The sequence below is a fragment of the Suricata suricatta genome, chromosome 12 (genome assembly GCF_006229205.1).
Source record: "Suricata suricatta isolate VVHF042 chromosome 12, meerkat_22Aug2017_6uvM2_HiC, whole genome shotgun sequence".
NCBI classification, from domain to species: Eukaryota; Metazoa; Chordata; class Mammalia; order Carnivora; family Herpestidae; genus Suricata; species Suricata suricatta.
The window spans coordinates 53498463-53514134 of record NC_043711.1 but is presented as its reverse complement, the minus strand read 5'-3'; the positions used below and the strand labels follow the sequence as shown (position 1 = coordinate 53514134).

At 48.4% G+C, this 15672-nt stretch overlaps 1 protein-coding gene across 2 annotated transcripts in view; it reads right to left on the bottom strand.

Annotated features, from left to right (window-relative positions):
* Nucleotides 1-15672, bottom strand: part of FGD5 (FYVE, RhoGEF and PH domain containing 5) — a 120447-nt gene that overhangs the window by 21545 nt on the left and 83230 nt on the right. Inside the window, exons 6-12 of one of the 2 annotated variants that reach the window (XM_029917051.1) lie at nucleotides 13218-13378; nucleotides 12787-12943; nucleotides 12070-12157; nucleotides 10335-10385; nucleotides 9643-9701; nucleotides 2155-2226; nucleotides 1084-1152 (exon numbers count right to left, since the gene is read on the bottom strand). In XM_029917051.1, the coding sequence (XP_029772911.1) occupies nucleotides 1084-1152; nucleotides 2155-2226; nucleotides 9643-9701; nucleotides 10335-10385; nucleotides 12070-12157; nucleotides 12787-12943; nucleotides 13218-13378 (657 nt within the window). The remainder of the gene's footprint in view (nucleotides 1-1083; nucleotides 1153-2154; nucleotides 2227-9642; nucleotides 9702-10334; nucleotides 10386-12069; nucleotides 12158-12786; nucleotides 12944-13217; nucleotides 13379-15672) is intronic. The other variant, XM_029917052.1, reaches the window with a different exon arrangement.

Here is a 15672-nt window from a genome sequence, read left to right as displayed (position 1 = left end):
CGCTTACGCTGTTCCTGTTCCTGAAGAACAGCAGTTTTTCCTGCACCTGACAGACTCTTCTGATCCTTCCTTCTGGGCTTAACCAGGTACCAGTTCTTCAGGAAACACATAATGTACTTGGCACAGTGTGTAGCATCAGTGAGCATTCAACACACGTCAGTGCTGCTGAGGCTACCATCCATCTTTTTATTCCCTGACTCTCTTTGATCTTCCTCTTTGCTTCCACGGACCTGAGGTTCTGTCCATGCCATTCTCGTAACTCAGTATTTACATTAGACATTGAAGGTTGAAGGCACAGCATGAGACTTTTATCTCTTTGTTTCCAGTGCCCACCACATAGGAGGTGCTCAGTAAATATCTGAAACAGAGCTCTTAGGCGCTTAGAGCCTGTTCACTATTATTTTGCACACAATTCTAACAAAATGTAAGAGGCTCTTAGAGGCAGCCTTGACCAAAAGTAACAAAAAAATGAAAATTAAAATCATGAAGAACAGAGAAAATTAAACCCAACAAGTAGAACTTAAAAAGCAAAATAATTCGGGGCCGTAGGATTGGGGCAAATTACTGCATGTAGCTCACTGGCCACAGAAGTTGATGTTACCATGCAACAGGCCTGGACATTCCCCGGTTTTCCAGACAGTGGCTGTAAATCATCAGAAATGTTACATTGTACTCTGTCTTGTACACAGTGGAGAAAGTGCTAGACTGGGGTTACAACCCTGGTTCCCTTCTGGGCCTCTGCCACCAACCTGCTGGGAGATTTGGCCAAGGAAACTCCCCCTTCTAGATCCCAGCTTTCTTGCATGCAGTTATTTCCAGTGTAAGATTTTCTCAGGGTTATGATATTGCAGAAGACGGACACAGGCAATGAGATTTTGGCAATGCTCCATTTAAAATCACTCAAATAATAAATGAGGAAAGGACTGTGGTTGGCAAGGAGTAAGCCCTCAGATCTCTGGAAGCTCAGCTTTATAGAATGATCCTTATCCTACCCCACCTCAGTTTTCTTTGAATAATGACCCTAGAAAATTGCACAGAATTCGACAGTCCTGGGTGGGGCTTGGCTGGGGGCCAGGTACTCACCAGGAACAGGTGCCGGGGGCGTCTGCTTTTCCCTGTTACTTTCATCAGTGTCCCCTCCTTCAGAAACTCCTGCAGGGAGAGAAGCAGGCCTGGGGAGTCAAGCTGACACCCACTGCTGTTCTCGAGAAGAGTCAGGGGAGGCCCTAAGTAGGAAACTTAAATTTTGGTGCCTCCCAAAGTACCAGAGGACAACTAATGGGTGAATTCCCAGCTCTAGCGAGATGCCCATGTTTGCTTCTTGTGAGCACTCTATCTTGACTTATACCAAGCCCCAGACACTGTTCTGGTCTCCGAGTGGTCCAGACAGTGACTCTTTCCCTGGTTTGCTGCCATAAGGAGACCCTTCAGAACAAAGCCCATGAAAGTTTGCTCAACAGCTGAAGACCGTGCATGGTTGCTACAGGCTCATTAATGCTGGAGGATGTTTACAATAGACACTCAAATTTACTTAAAATAAAGAAATTAGATATTTAATAAATATTTACTGAACTGATGAGCCAGGGCCAAACCACTAGGTGTGATTTTATGGACTCTCAGACCAGTATGATCCCTGCTAATTTTGAATAAAATACCCTGAGCATAACACCTCTCATGTGTCTGCCTTTTGTCCTTCATGGACCATAACAGGTAATGAACACATTTTTGAGCTGAGTTTTATGTTTTCCATTTGGAAGCTTAAAAGTGGATAAATTTATCTCTGGAAAAATGTTATTTTTAAGATGCTTTGTTGGGAGCTCTTGGGAGATGGTTTTCCTGGTTTTCTAGCAATGCTATGCTAAACTAAAAATACTTGGTGTCTCTTCTCAGAGGTGAAAAGAACCGTGGGGACATGAACCCAAATGGCACTGTTTCTTTAAAGGTCCTGAAAGTGGAAAACCCCAGGGGAGGCAGCCCATGGGCCCTGTGAGTCCAACAGAACCCTTCCTCTGCCCTCCCCCTACTCAGATAAACAGCACCTGCAGCCAGGCCTGTCTGGGACCAGCCCAGCTGAACAATGGGTCTTATCAGAGCCTCACCCGCCTGCCTCCCAGGCCGCCCTCTGTCCCAGCCCATGGCAGAGGTGGCACTCACCCTTCCTGGCTGGAGGAGATCCCCTTGGCCTCGAACGCTATGCTCAATGTGAACCAGCTTCTGCAGGTTTTCCTGTGGGAGGAAGCAGGGAAATGGGAAAATGATCAGGAGCCCTTTAAGGAGTCTTATCCCCTCTATTAGGAGTGGCATTGCTTCTACCTCAGAGGAGGAAAAAGGAGCTCAGGAAGGCCTTGCCCCAAATCTGACCTCCTGTCAGTGGCAGGACTGGGATCTGAGCCTGGGTCTAAAGGGTGCCAGACTTGTGGACCGCCCATACTCAGGCCTGGCCCACTGGGCCTAGGATCTGACACAGCCATCTTCTGTATGCCATGGGGAAAGTCACTTCCCCTTGCTGTGCTATCTGATGCCCATATTTATCTCTAGACCATGGCTCCTACTCTTAAACTATGTCCCCTGAAAGGCCTGGGGCATCTGGTTTTCACTAACCCAGAGGGGTCAGAAGCCCAAGGCCAGACTGTCTCTCTGGGCTTGCAGCCCAGGATGGGCCTCTGAGGGAAAGTAATCAAGAAAATGTTCCACTAGGGGAAGAAACAGATCTGTGTTCTTTGAAGAAAGTAAGTGTGCCTGGGAACTCCTTGTTGGTCCCTCACTGGGCTAACCAAAAGACATAGTGACAAACGTCCCCTCCCTCTGCAAAGCACCCCATTATGCTAGATATAACAAGCACCTAACCCATGGGGTAGGTGCCCCCTGAACCTTCTGTAGGATCAGGGTCTAAAGTCAACTAATAAGGTGACAATTGTGAGTAGGGAATTTGCCCATGTCCATATCTGGGGGCACAAAATCCTATACATTAGAAATATGCAATAGTTGTTCCATTTCCACTTGAGATGTAGAATGCTGAAGAGAACAGTGCCCCCACTTTTTCTCTAACAGTGAGAAAAAGATAATGTACAGAATCACAACTCTTCTTATACCAATTGGAGGCTGAAGTAAAGGGCAACCAACTGAACTGAATACCAAAGACAGAGAAGCCCCTTCACAGAGACATGAGACACATGCATTGCTGCAACACACAGGAGGAGGAGGTGGCCAGCATAACGAAGGATGAGAAGAAAGCAGCTAAAATGTTAATGGATTCTGAAAGGTCAGGTGGGGGCTGATGGGATAGCTTAGAGTAACAGAGAGCCCCAGAAACGAGGGAAAATGCAGTCAGTTGCAAGCTCTTTTCTGGCAGTTCCCACCAGGTGCTGGCAAGGGAGACGAGGGGCAGGGCAGGGGGGCTTGGTGGTGAAGGCATGCAGGCTGCCACTGGGGGAGGGGGGAGGGCTGGTATAAAATCCTGCCAAGTTCCCCAGGCCCCTCCGTTGTGCAAAACGCTCAGTCCCTGGGAGAGGCCAAGGAACCCACTCCCAGAGGACAGGCAAAATGCCACTCGCTGCTTCTGGGGAAAGGGCAGAAGCAAAAGCTGTCTTCCCCAAGAAGAGGGAAAGTACCCCTTGGGCCCAGGATGGCACACGAATACAAATCGGAAATCTGCCCAAGACTCAACACGGCTCCAAGGCAGTGCTTGGCTACCATACAAAGAGGGCACTGGAAGCAGAGAAGGCCTGGCTTGCAGGTCCTGCTGGGACTGAGGCTTGTCCAGGAGAGCAGACTCATGAGCCTAGCAGTGAGTAACAGGAGATGGCAGTCTACCTCTGAGAAGGGACAAGAGCATGGAAAGAGGGCTCTTTTGTGGTGCAGGGATTGCTAAAAGCTGAGGGTGGAGAAGGACAATGAGAAAAACCCTCTGGTATCTCAGGACCCACAAACAGTACCAGGTAATAGCAGCTTCCTTCTGGAGGAGTGAAGTCTGTGGGGCTCTGAAGGTGACAATATCAACAATAAAACCCAAACCCAGCTCAACTACTGACTGGACTGACTCAACTCCCACCCCCTACATGAATGACATGATCAAAAAAGAGCAATCCCACTTCTGGGGTGGATACTATTTTCCTCAGTCTCTACAATTCTTCCCATACATCCAATCAAACATGAGAAACATAAAAGGCAAGGAAGTACCCCAACTCATTTTTAGGGAATAAAGCATTAACCAAAACCACCTCTTGTCAGAGGTGACACAAATTTTAGAAACATCAGACAGGGACTTCAAAGTAATTACAATTAACATGTTAAAGGAGCTAGTGGAAAAGGTAGGCAGCATGCATGAACAGATGGAGGGTGTCAGCAGGGATGGAAACTATGTAAGAGAGTCAAATGGAAATGTTAAAAACAAAAAATGTGGTATCCGAAAAGAATAATTCTGGGGCGCCTGGGTGGCTCAGTCAGTTAAGCGTCTGGCTTTGGCTCAGGTCATGATCTCACGGTCTGTGGGTTGGAGCCCTGCGTTGGGCTCTGTGCTGACAACTAGCTCAGAGCCTGGAGCCTGATTCAGATTCTTTATTTCCCTCCCTCTCTGACCCTCCCCTGTTCCCACTGTCTCTCTCTGTCTCTCAAAAATAAATAAAGAACATAAAAAATTTTAAAAAAAAGAAAAAAAAAAGAAATGAAGAATTCTCTTGAGAGGCTTAGCAACAAAATGATCAGAGTGGAGGAAAGATTGAACTTAGAGGTATGTGGGTTGAGATTAACTAAACTGAAACACAGAGAAAAAAAGAATGCCGGGGGTGAGGGGAAAGAACAGAGCATCTAACACAATTTTCCAAAATTAATAAATGACAACAGATCCAGGAGGCCTGAGAATCACAAGATAAATACTATCCAAGCTCCCTAAAAACACAAAAACTCAGACATCATAGTCAAACTTCTAAAAGTCAATTGTAAACAGAAGATCTTGAAGGCAGCCAGAATAAAGGGACATGCTATGTAAGAGGAATAAATATAAACATTACAGTGAAGATGGTGGAGTAGCATCTTTAAAATAGTAAAAAGAAAAAAAACTGGTCAGTCCAGATATTTTTACCAGGAAAATATCTTTCAAGAATGAAGGTACACCAACAAGTTAGGTAAATGGGTGATGGATGGTGGGACCCAGGTTTCCTCACTGCTCAAGTGGACATTTATACATACACCAGAAAGGACGCTGGAATGATCCATATAGTAGAGATTAGAACTGGAGCTACCAGGGGCACCTAGGTGGCTCAGTTCGTTGATGTCTAACTTCAGCTCAGGTCATGATCCCACAGTTAGTGAGTTTGAGCCCCATGTCAGGCTTGCTGCTGTCACCCTGTCAGTGCAGAGCCCACTATGGATCTTCTGTCCCCTTCTCTCTACCACTCCCCCACTTGTGCGCTCTCAAAAATAAACAAACATTAAAAAAAAAAAGCATTGGAACTATCAGCTAATAATACATATTTACCTTAATATAGACAACTCGCCATTATAGCATAACTCCCCATTCCTTAAATGTGGGCTGAGTACAGTGACTTTCTTCTTCTAAAGAGTGTGGACTTGGTGGGAGAAGAGGATAACTATGGAGTTTAAATAAAGAAATGGAGAAATCGGACAAACAACTGCAGCCAGGTGGTCAAGGTCTACAACAACACTCATAAGCCATGTTGCAAGTATGTACACCCACTACAATGTCGTGAAGTGGTACTTCACTTCTAAGATCTTTCTCCTCAAAATCTATGAAGCCAGTCTATTTATGAGAAAAATATCAGGTAAATTCCAGTAGGGGGGCATCCTACAATATACCTGGGTCAGTATTCTTCAAATTAGTGAAGGTCATTAAAAACAAGGGAAATCTGAGCAACAATCAGAGTCAAGAGGAACCTAAGGGAACATGAAGACTAGAGGTAATATCATAACCTGGATGGGAACTTGGAACAAACATTAGGCAAAGATGAAGGAAGCATGAATGAACTTTAGGTAATAATACCGTATCAATACTGGTTCTTTAATGTACTCTACTAATATAAAGATGCTAGTAACAGGGGAAACTGTGTGTGGAATACAGGGGACTTCTTCATATTATCCTCATTTTTTTTTCTGTAAGTTTAAAATATTCTAAAAAATAAACTCTGCTCAGAAAGTAGGATGGTGGTTGCAGGGGCTGGGAGGGCTTAGTGTTTAATGGGAACAGTTTCAACTGGAGAGAAAGAGTTCTGAAAGTGGATGGTGGTACTTAATGCCAATGGACTGTGTTCTTAATAACAGTTAAGATGGGGGGCGCCTGGGTGGCTCAGCTGGTTAAGCATCCGACTTTGGCTCAGGTCATGATCTCATGGTTTGTGGGCTCAAGCCCCGTGTTGGGCTCTGTGCTAACAGCTCAGAGCCTGGAGTTTGCTTCAGATTCTGTGTCTCCCCTTCTCTCTGTCCCACCCTTGCTCCCCCGACATTCTTTCTCCCTCCTTCTCTCTCAAAATAAGCATAAAAAAAGAAAAATTAAAAAATAATAGTAATGGTTATGATGGTCAGATGTATGTTATGTATACTGCACCTCAATAAAAATTTGTTTTAAGTTCATTTAAAAAAAAAAAGACAGCGAAAATCAGAGAGCCCAGACTCGCACATGTCCCCTCACTCTGTTCTGGGGGAAGACAGTTGACTTTCATGCTATGAGGAAGAAGACAATCAATGGCTACTTTGACCAAAAGCCTCGAAAGCCTAACCCTGCAAGCAGATGTGAGATTTTTGTCTAGGGAATCCTCTGAGACTTGGTCTGAATAAGTGAAATTAGAACCAAGGTGCATCCACCTTCTGAGGCAACCTGTGACCAGGCCTTGAAGGAGTTCCCAGTGGTCACTAACCTGGGAGCCAACTCCAAACCTCCACAGCTACATTTCATGACATTCCCCATGGAACAAACAAACGAACAAAACAAGACACCCCAAATGGACCGTTTTTTGGTCCATATGTACATTTATGTGTGTCATGAGAGAGGAGCAGGTATCATGTGCATGGGCACGTGGACGTGTTTTCATGCACGAATGTGTGTGCAGTTGCAAGTCTAAACCTGTGAGTGATGTGTGCAGGCATGTCTGGGCTGGTGGCCAAGAAAGGCTTGAGTTCAGACCTGGCTCCCATGCTAAGAGCCGAGTGATCCTAGGTGAAGCAACTTGTCTCTCCAGGCCTCAGTTTCCTTGCTTGTGACACTGGGCTGATAATAGCTCCCCTGAGGATTAGAGGAGAATGTTGGGCGCGATCTGGACTCAAGAGAGGCAGCTGTGATCACCATGAGTAGGACACTATGTGGGAATCTGCCACAGCCTTTCCTGAGAAGCTGGTGGAGATGACTTTTCCCACTTCCAAGACTTTCCCATCCTTTCACATTTATCCCTTGTCCTCCATCAGAACCTGAGGATCATGGCAGGGGAGGGGTTACCTGGGTATCAGCTCTTAGTGTCACTCTTCCTGAAGCTTCTCCCATCACCTAACAGTTTTCTGTTAACAGGCTGCTCACTGGATTTACAGTTAGGCTTGGCTTTCAGTACCTTATCCTAGTGAGCTAAATAAGCTGCCAAATAGGTGGCATTTCAGACCAGGTGTCATATAGGTACATGGGTCCCATTTTGGGGTGGTAGGATCTGGTGCTTTTTAGAAATCATTACCTCCAGCTTAGCTACCTTTGTGGGGAGTTGGGGCAATGGTTTGATGGGAGCATAAAACCCACATGAATGTTGCTTCCTCCAGGAAGCCTTCTCTGGTTCTCACAAGCAATAAATACTTTCCAGATTTGACTTAAGGCAATGTAGACACACAGAAGGCTTCGTAAAATGGGGGAATGGCACCATGAGACATATTTTAATAGGATCACTCGGGCTTCCAGATGAAGAATGGAATGGCAGGGTTGGGAGGTGTTGAGGTCTGAGCTTGGTGGCCTGACCACAGGGAAGGAGACGCAGAGCCCCAGCCACCCTTTAGCCACTCAGGCCACTAAGTTTTGCCTTGGGGTAGGGTTTACCTGGACCTGCCTCTCCGGGGCCTAGGCAGGGTCCTGGCCGGATCCCAGCAAGTATGCAGTAGGGGCTGCTAGTCCACAGCAGTGGCTGCAGCTACTGCTAGTCCTCCTCCTGCAGGAGGGTGCCACACATGACCTCACCCCAGAGGGAAGACATGGCCAGCCCTCCCTGACTGAGTGTGGCCTGTTGGAGGCAGAGGCATCCCCAGCTAAAGCCAAGTGTGGAGGCGCCAGCCCACCTGCTGCTGTGTCACGACAGCCAGCAGGGCCCCAAAGCACCTGTCTTCAGCTACACTGAAGGAAATCTCACTGTGCGTAAAGGATGCCAAAACAGGCATGAGCAAGTTGCTCAGGGACCCCAAAGCGAAAGGGTAGATGACCTGATGATGACAACATGTCTGACATGCCAATTTTCACACCCAGATGGCATTAGCCTCCACAGTCTGCACACTCTCCGTCCAGACCCTCATCCAATCTCACCCACCCTGTTCCCATCTCCCAGCCATGCTGGATGGCTCTCTGGACTCTAACGTGACCTACACTTCTCCATCTCCTCGCCTCTGCCCAGGCCAGTCCCTCTTCCTGGCACATCTTTCTTCTCTCTGCCTTTGAGGTATGTGTCCTCCCCGTGGGGTCACCTCCCATATCTTCTCTCACAGCCCCGGCTCGGGGGATGGCTCCCTCCTCTGAGCCATGTGGTATTTTCTCTTTCCCTTGTGAGGCTTATCATGTCCACATATTCACCGCTCCCCCAGCCGTGATTTCCTCCTCGGTTCATATCTCACCTCTGTGCTTCCAATCCCTAACAAGAGGTTGACAAGGAGCAGTGTCCACAGCTGTGGCTCCCCTCCCCCTCTTCTCCCTGTGGATGACCCGCTATATGGACGCTCCGTATCTGCCACAGCAGAACTGGGCAGCCGCTCGACACATGTACTTCCATCACTCCCGCCTCGCCCAGGAGAGCCCATCACTACTTGGTCACCGAACTCTTTCCCACCAAGCTAGAACTCAGCCTCAGAATCCTTCTCAACACAAAGCTCTAGCCTATCTGCAGCTTAGTGGAACAGAAAACATGTGGACACAAGTGACCAATGTAGGCACTTGAACAGAGTTGGGATGTAGGAGAAAGTTGGCCCCCCTTGGTAGAAAACTAACAAGCACAGGTTCAGTGCTGGTGGAAACAACTGTGCACTCAGAGCTCATGTATTCTTGTGGATGAGTGGTTTTCAACCTTTTGTAAGCAAAACATTTACCTACAGTGCTTATTAAAAATGCATGTCCCTGGACATTACCCCCAGATGTTCTGACTGAGAAGATCAAAGGTGTATCAGGGATCTGTAGCTTACAAGGCACTCCAGGTGCTGATGCTGGTGGTCTCAGACCACAGTCTGAACAAGTTTGTAGCCTCCCCCTCACTTTCCTAGTGGTGAACCAGAGACCGGGACAGCACAGTACCTGAGGTCACACAGTGTGTTAGGGCCAGAACTCAAGGGCCAAGGACTCTTTGCAAGGTCCCATGACACAGGTGGCTGCCTGCAGCACCTCCAAGAATAGAGTACCACCGGGCAGACCCGAGCAGGTCCGGGGAGGTTCTAGACCTGAGCCCCAGCAAACAGACTTACCCCTTGCTCCATGCTGTCATTGGCGCGGTCTGTGACTTTGGAGATGAGGGTCAGTGCACCTGTGGAGGGAAGCAGAGAAGACAGCTGGGCTGTCTGGGGAGGGCCAGTCCAGGAGCACTGTCCTCTCCTCCTCCTTATCTTCCCCTCTCTCCCAATGGACCCCCAAGATCACTACAGTTGCAGGGCCTTATGTGTGGGTGGCACCAATATTTTCCATGGCTGGGTCAGGTCACAGGTCCAATCCTAGCCTTTGTTACCACTGCCTCATTGACCTTGTGAGTGATTTGACCACTTTGTGCCTTACTTCCCTCAACTGTAAATTGAATATATCAAAATAGGGACTGTCCTGGTAGGTCACATGCAGGGACAGTCACACAGATTTGGGAGGAAACAGGGACACTGCAGTGACTTTTTTTTTTTTTTTTTGCAGTGGCTTTTTATACCTGGCACCGCCTCCTATCACCAAATGCTGATTACCCCTTCTCCTTTGGATGACGGCCCATCCCAGGGAGCCCTGTGGTTGAGGTGAGCAGGGAATAACCTCAGAAGCCCCAGGGGTCTCATGACCACTGCACATCTAGCTACCGGGGAAGGGAATATGTCCTGGGCCTAGAACTGATGTAGAGTCCAGAGCTGGGGGACAGGAGCTGAAGAGGAATGTGACCCATCCTCTGGGTTCATGCTGCACTTACCCTGCGTGTTATCGTACTCAGCTGAGTCCGGACAAAGATTGTTTAAATAGTCTGCAGGTGGAATAAGAGCCAGGGGTCAGTCTGCCCTAGGAAGGTCAGCCCCTCCTGTCCACAGCAGGAGCGCCCCCACCTTTCCAGACTTGGAAGAAAAAAGCCAGAAGAATGGGGTGTGCACCCCCTCACCCTTGTTAGCCCACTACAACACCACACTGGGACAAAACCAGGCCCCTGGACCATCACCAGCATCACTACCTCCACGGCTAGCCATCCACTCATTCAACAACTATTGAGTGCTTGCTGCGTGCCTGTCACTGTGCTCTGCCCTCAGGATACAGACACAGACAAGGTGACACCCTGCCTCTGAGCAGCACAGTCTACCGGGAGAACAGATGTGACCATCAACACAGCAGCATGTGACGTGTTAGACCTTTAACACATTTACACCTGCAGGCTCTGTGTGGGCTGGTCTCTCTCCAGCTACCTACCCAGGTCGCTCACTCATTCTGGCAATGCTGGCACTCTTACTATTTCTGGAACATGCCAAGCCTGTTAATAGCCCCAAGGCCTTTGCAATCACTTTTCCCTCTACTTGGTAGTCTCTTCTTCCATATCTTCATAGGGCTCATGTCCTCACTTTGCTGAGATCTCTGCAACGTTACTTTCTCAGAGAGGTCCTTCCTGAGTGCTGTATCTAATTCAGAGCGCTAATTACCTCCATCCCCTTGAACTCCTTTATTTTCTTCAGAGCTCTAACCACTGACATATCATATTCTTATTTCCTTGTTAGAGTACAGACTCCACAGCATCACGGAGTTTTGGCTGTTTAATGCACTACTATACCTCCAGCATCTAGCATGGGGGCCTGGGACACAGTAGACACTCAATAAACATTTGTTGAATTAGATGAACAAATTCTCTGCCCCTTGGTCCTAATGTACTTTCCTTGTGACTCTGGTCACTACCTGGAATTACATGCATATCTCTACATGTGGGTATCTGTCTCCCCCTGGAACAGCAGTCCACCAGGCCTGGGGACTTTGTCCATTTGGGAGGCACTTGGGTAAGTGAGTCTGGACAGAGGTGGAGGTAGGGGGAGGGGATGATATTCCCTGAGGAGAGTTTGTAAAAAGGGAAGGAAGGAAAGAGGACCTAGGACTGAACCCTGAGAAACACTGCCGTTTATGTGGAAGACAGTGGAGGAAGGGAGATTGCCAACACAGAGGGAGAAGGTTAGTCAGAGAGGTCTGGGGAGGCAAGGAGATAATCTATCACAGAAGCCTCAGGATGAGAGGGTTTCGAGAAGCAGCAAGTGATCAGTGGCCACAGCGGATCCAAGGTGGAAAATGTCCACTGATTTGGCCCCAAGAAGGGCTTTGGTAGTTAGAAGAGATTTAAGGAAATGAGACACCCGCTGAGGAAATGCAGAACAGGGGAAGGGATGGGTCTGTGTGTTTAGGATGGGAAAGGCTGAAGGAAGACACAGAAGGTGGCCACTGAAGTGAGGTTTCCAAGGTGGTGGCAGAGGGTCCAGAGCATAGCTAAAGGGAAGATAGTGGAAGGGTCTAGCAGTCTGGAGGGTCAGGAGCCAGGAACTGGGAGCAATCTCCGCCCCTACCCACTCCGCCACGGTGGAGGGGAGGTTGTGATGACACAACTTGCCACCATCACCCGCACCCTCCTTGGATGCTCTCCACCCCACATCACCCCAGTGCACCCTGACCTCCTGCGGGCCCACCTGTGAGGAGCACTTGGTACTGGAAGAGGCGCTGAACCACCCGCAGCAGCTGGTGCTTCACGTTCTGGCTGCCTCCTTGCTGACTCTGCTGCTCCCAAGAGACAGGGAGGACAAAACTCTGTCAGAGACCCCTGTCTCAGGGCACCAAGCTCACGGCATCCCTCACACTGTCCCATCCACACCTCTTGTGGCCACACTAAACTTCTACCCCACCTCTAAAACCAGTTCCCTTCTTCCAGGAAGGCCTCCCAGATTAGCACCATCCCGCTGTGACAGTTTATTCCTTCAGGTTCACGGTCAGTGCTATATTCAGTAACATGCAACTTCTAGTCCCTACTTTGTATATAGTGTTAGTAAAAGAAAAAAAGCCACCATTTTTCCTGTTTAGTAACTGGATCCCCAGTTAGGGACTATTTGTTGGTCATTCTAATGGGTGTGGCCCCAGCTTGCTTTCTGCTTTTCTACTGGGACAGGAGACCAGCCACTAAAACTCTCACCATGGTAGGGGCTCGTGGAGTTGTCATCAATTGCCCAACAGGGAGTGTTCTGGGTTCTAGGTCTTCCCTCCTTCTGGGTCACCCTCTCCTCCCCCAGCCAGGTCTTCCCCTCTGACCCTCAGCCTCAGACCTACCAAGAAGCCCCACTGATTTTCAGTAAGCCCTTCCATGCCTGCCCCTGTATCCTTAGAGCAGGTTCTCAGAGGACCAAGGGACCCACCTCAAACTCACGGACAGCAGCTGCCAGCCGGGGAGAGTGCAGGCAGTTCTCACTGAGTAGACTCAGACACCTGTCAAACTGCAGGATGTGAGTGGCATGGTGGTCAAACTCTTGCTCCCGGTCCAGGAAGACATCGGCCACCTTCTGCTGGTCCTCCCTGCAGTCGTTGGTGGGGGGGGGGAGGGAGTGGGGGGACAGTAGGAACACAGCCTTGTGACCAGCACCGTGTTAGTTGGTGAGCGCTGGTCACATTGCTGGGTGTCCATCCAGCCTGACCCTCTCACACTCATTTTACTTTGGGCAAATGACCTAACACCTGCATCTCAGCTTCTACGTTGGTCAAATAGAGACACAGCTTCACCTGGCGGGGCTTTAACCACCCCACCCCTTGGTGTGATGGAAGTAGGGACAGGAGACCATGGACAGCTCACCAGTGCAATAGCCTCTCCCTCAGCTCCTCCAGGATTCCCTGATGAAGGTCTCGGATGGCTGGGAGTTCACTCAGGCTGCGCCTCAGCTCCTCCCTGGCCAATGTGTCCTTGCTCTCTTGGTCTATTTCATCCAAAGCCCTCATGACAGGTCCGTGGAAATCCTGAAACCCCAAAGGCCTGTTACCCACAGTTGACAGGACTGAGCACAAGTCCCCTGCGGTGTTGAAGCCCTGGCCTATGCACAGATAGCACAGGACCTCAGGTCAGCACCGCAGACCCCAGCGTTCTCACTTGTAAAACAGGGGTGATAACACACACCTGATCACAGGTGACTGATGCCCAAAGAACACCCACCACAACTCCTGGCACAGTGGAGGGCTTTCAAGCATGTTCATTCCTGAACATTGGTCATGCCCTTCTTCTGAAAAGTTGGGTAATTCCCTCTGAAGAAGTACAAAGCTCTGCTCTACCATTATCCATTTCTGAAAAGGTTCATGCACTGTGTTGCTTTAAAACAAAGTCTAAAGAAGTCATAGGCAACCACTCCATGGTGTGTTAAGCAGTTACTGAAAAACGATGCAGACCGGGACTATGAAAAAGTATTCATGTCCTAGGGTTAGGACATCAAGAAGGGATACAAAGTTGTCTTTCCACACTGACATGGTTGTGTAAAAACAGGAACAAAGGAAAAAGCTGAAAAGAAATGGAGTGAAATGTAAACAGTGGCTGTGTCAGGGGTATCAGATTAGGAATGGTTTTCTCCTTCTCTGTTTTCTAAAATTTCTATATTGTGATTAATTACTTTAAACATTCAACTAAATTTAATGAACATTAAAATTACAAGGAATGCAAGTCCTCTTTCTCACAAGAACAACAAAAATTCATCTTCAAATACACCCGCTCTTGATGAGCCCCAGGTCGGTAGTTTTAATTATAAGGAATACACTGAAAGCACCTTGAATTGTGGAGCAATACACATGAGGAAAACCTCAGCATCAGAGGTCAGGTGGTCCAGCCCAAATCAAGGCCGAATCATCTTTATAATGTTCAGGAAGGATGCCCACACACCCTGTTTGATTGCCTCCCTGACAGAGAACACATTACTGAGCAAGACAGTTCCACTGCTGAACAGTTCTTAATTGCTAGAATTGTCTCTTTACATTGAGATCCAAAAAGGGAAACTGCCTGAGAGGATGAGCAGCCCCCTCCTCCAGGAAGTCTTTCTGGTCTTCTCCAGAAAAGGAGTGCAAGAGAAGGGGAGGGCTGGGGGGAAAAGGCAGGGAAGTAGGACAGGACCAGAGAGAAAAACAAAAGGAGAGAGAAAGAGAGAGGGAGAAAAAGGAGAAAGACAGAGGATAGGAAGGAAGGAGGGACTGATGGAGAGCAGGAACAGACCCCTTCAGTATCTGTAAAGAGGCCTTTGTGCTGTCAGACAGAGGCCAGCAAGCATGGGGGTGACAAATGTCTCTGCTTCCTGAACACCTCCTTCAGTCCAGGGCTGACTTCCTGCTGCTGTAACCTGCCTGCAGAGGGGGTGGTGGTAAAGGACAAGGAGAGGGCACCCACCCTGGCTTGTGGTCCCAAAGAGGGAGAATGAGCTGGTTCCTCCTGAGGCCAGCCCTCATCAGCCCCAGTCTGGTGCAGTTTGAAGGTTTCAGGACACCTCTAGCTCCATCACTGAGGTCAGAAACTTGGGGCCGAGTCTTCAACTAATGAATGGATTCTCTGCCTGAAGGCATGTGTGTCCTTAGGTGGAGACCACATGCTTGAGCTATAATTAGAAATCAAATCCCATTGTAACTAAGTTATCAGAATCTTTCCTGAAAGCATGTTTCAGAGGATGGAGAAAGTGTGAACTACAAGTGAGAAGCAAAGGGAGGTGTTGTTTAATTCTTATTTCTGCCCACAGCTGGCTCTGGGACACTGGAGTCATTCTGAACCTGGAGTTGGGGTTTCTCTGCTGACCCAAGGGCAGGAAGACCATTCTACTTTTCCTCATGGGTCTCCATGTTTAGGACCCAGGCTCCAGCCCCACAGACTTGTCTCAGCCCTGGCATTCCAGAGAAAGAAAGAAAATATCCTGATGAAGAACTGTAATTCCTCTTGCTTGAGCAGCTAGCTGAAGGACTGCACATTGTCATCTGCTCTGTGCCACGTTCAAGCCCAGCTACACCAGCAGAGTAGCTGATGACCTAGCTGAGCCTCATTTTCCTCATCTGTAAAATGGAAATTACGGTACCACTAAGTACAGCATGAGGCCACTGGGAGGCTCATCCTGATGCTTAAAGCTGCTTTATAAACTGTAAAGTGCTATCCCCATGGCGACTGTGATCATATTTTAGCTATGACATCTTCAGAGTAGGGTTACATCTGTTTTGTTTCCTGCTATGTTTCTAAAGTCCAACAGAGCATGTGATTGAAAGACTTTGATTTAACAGAAAAGGAGAGTGAGCCA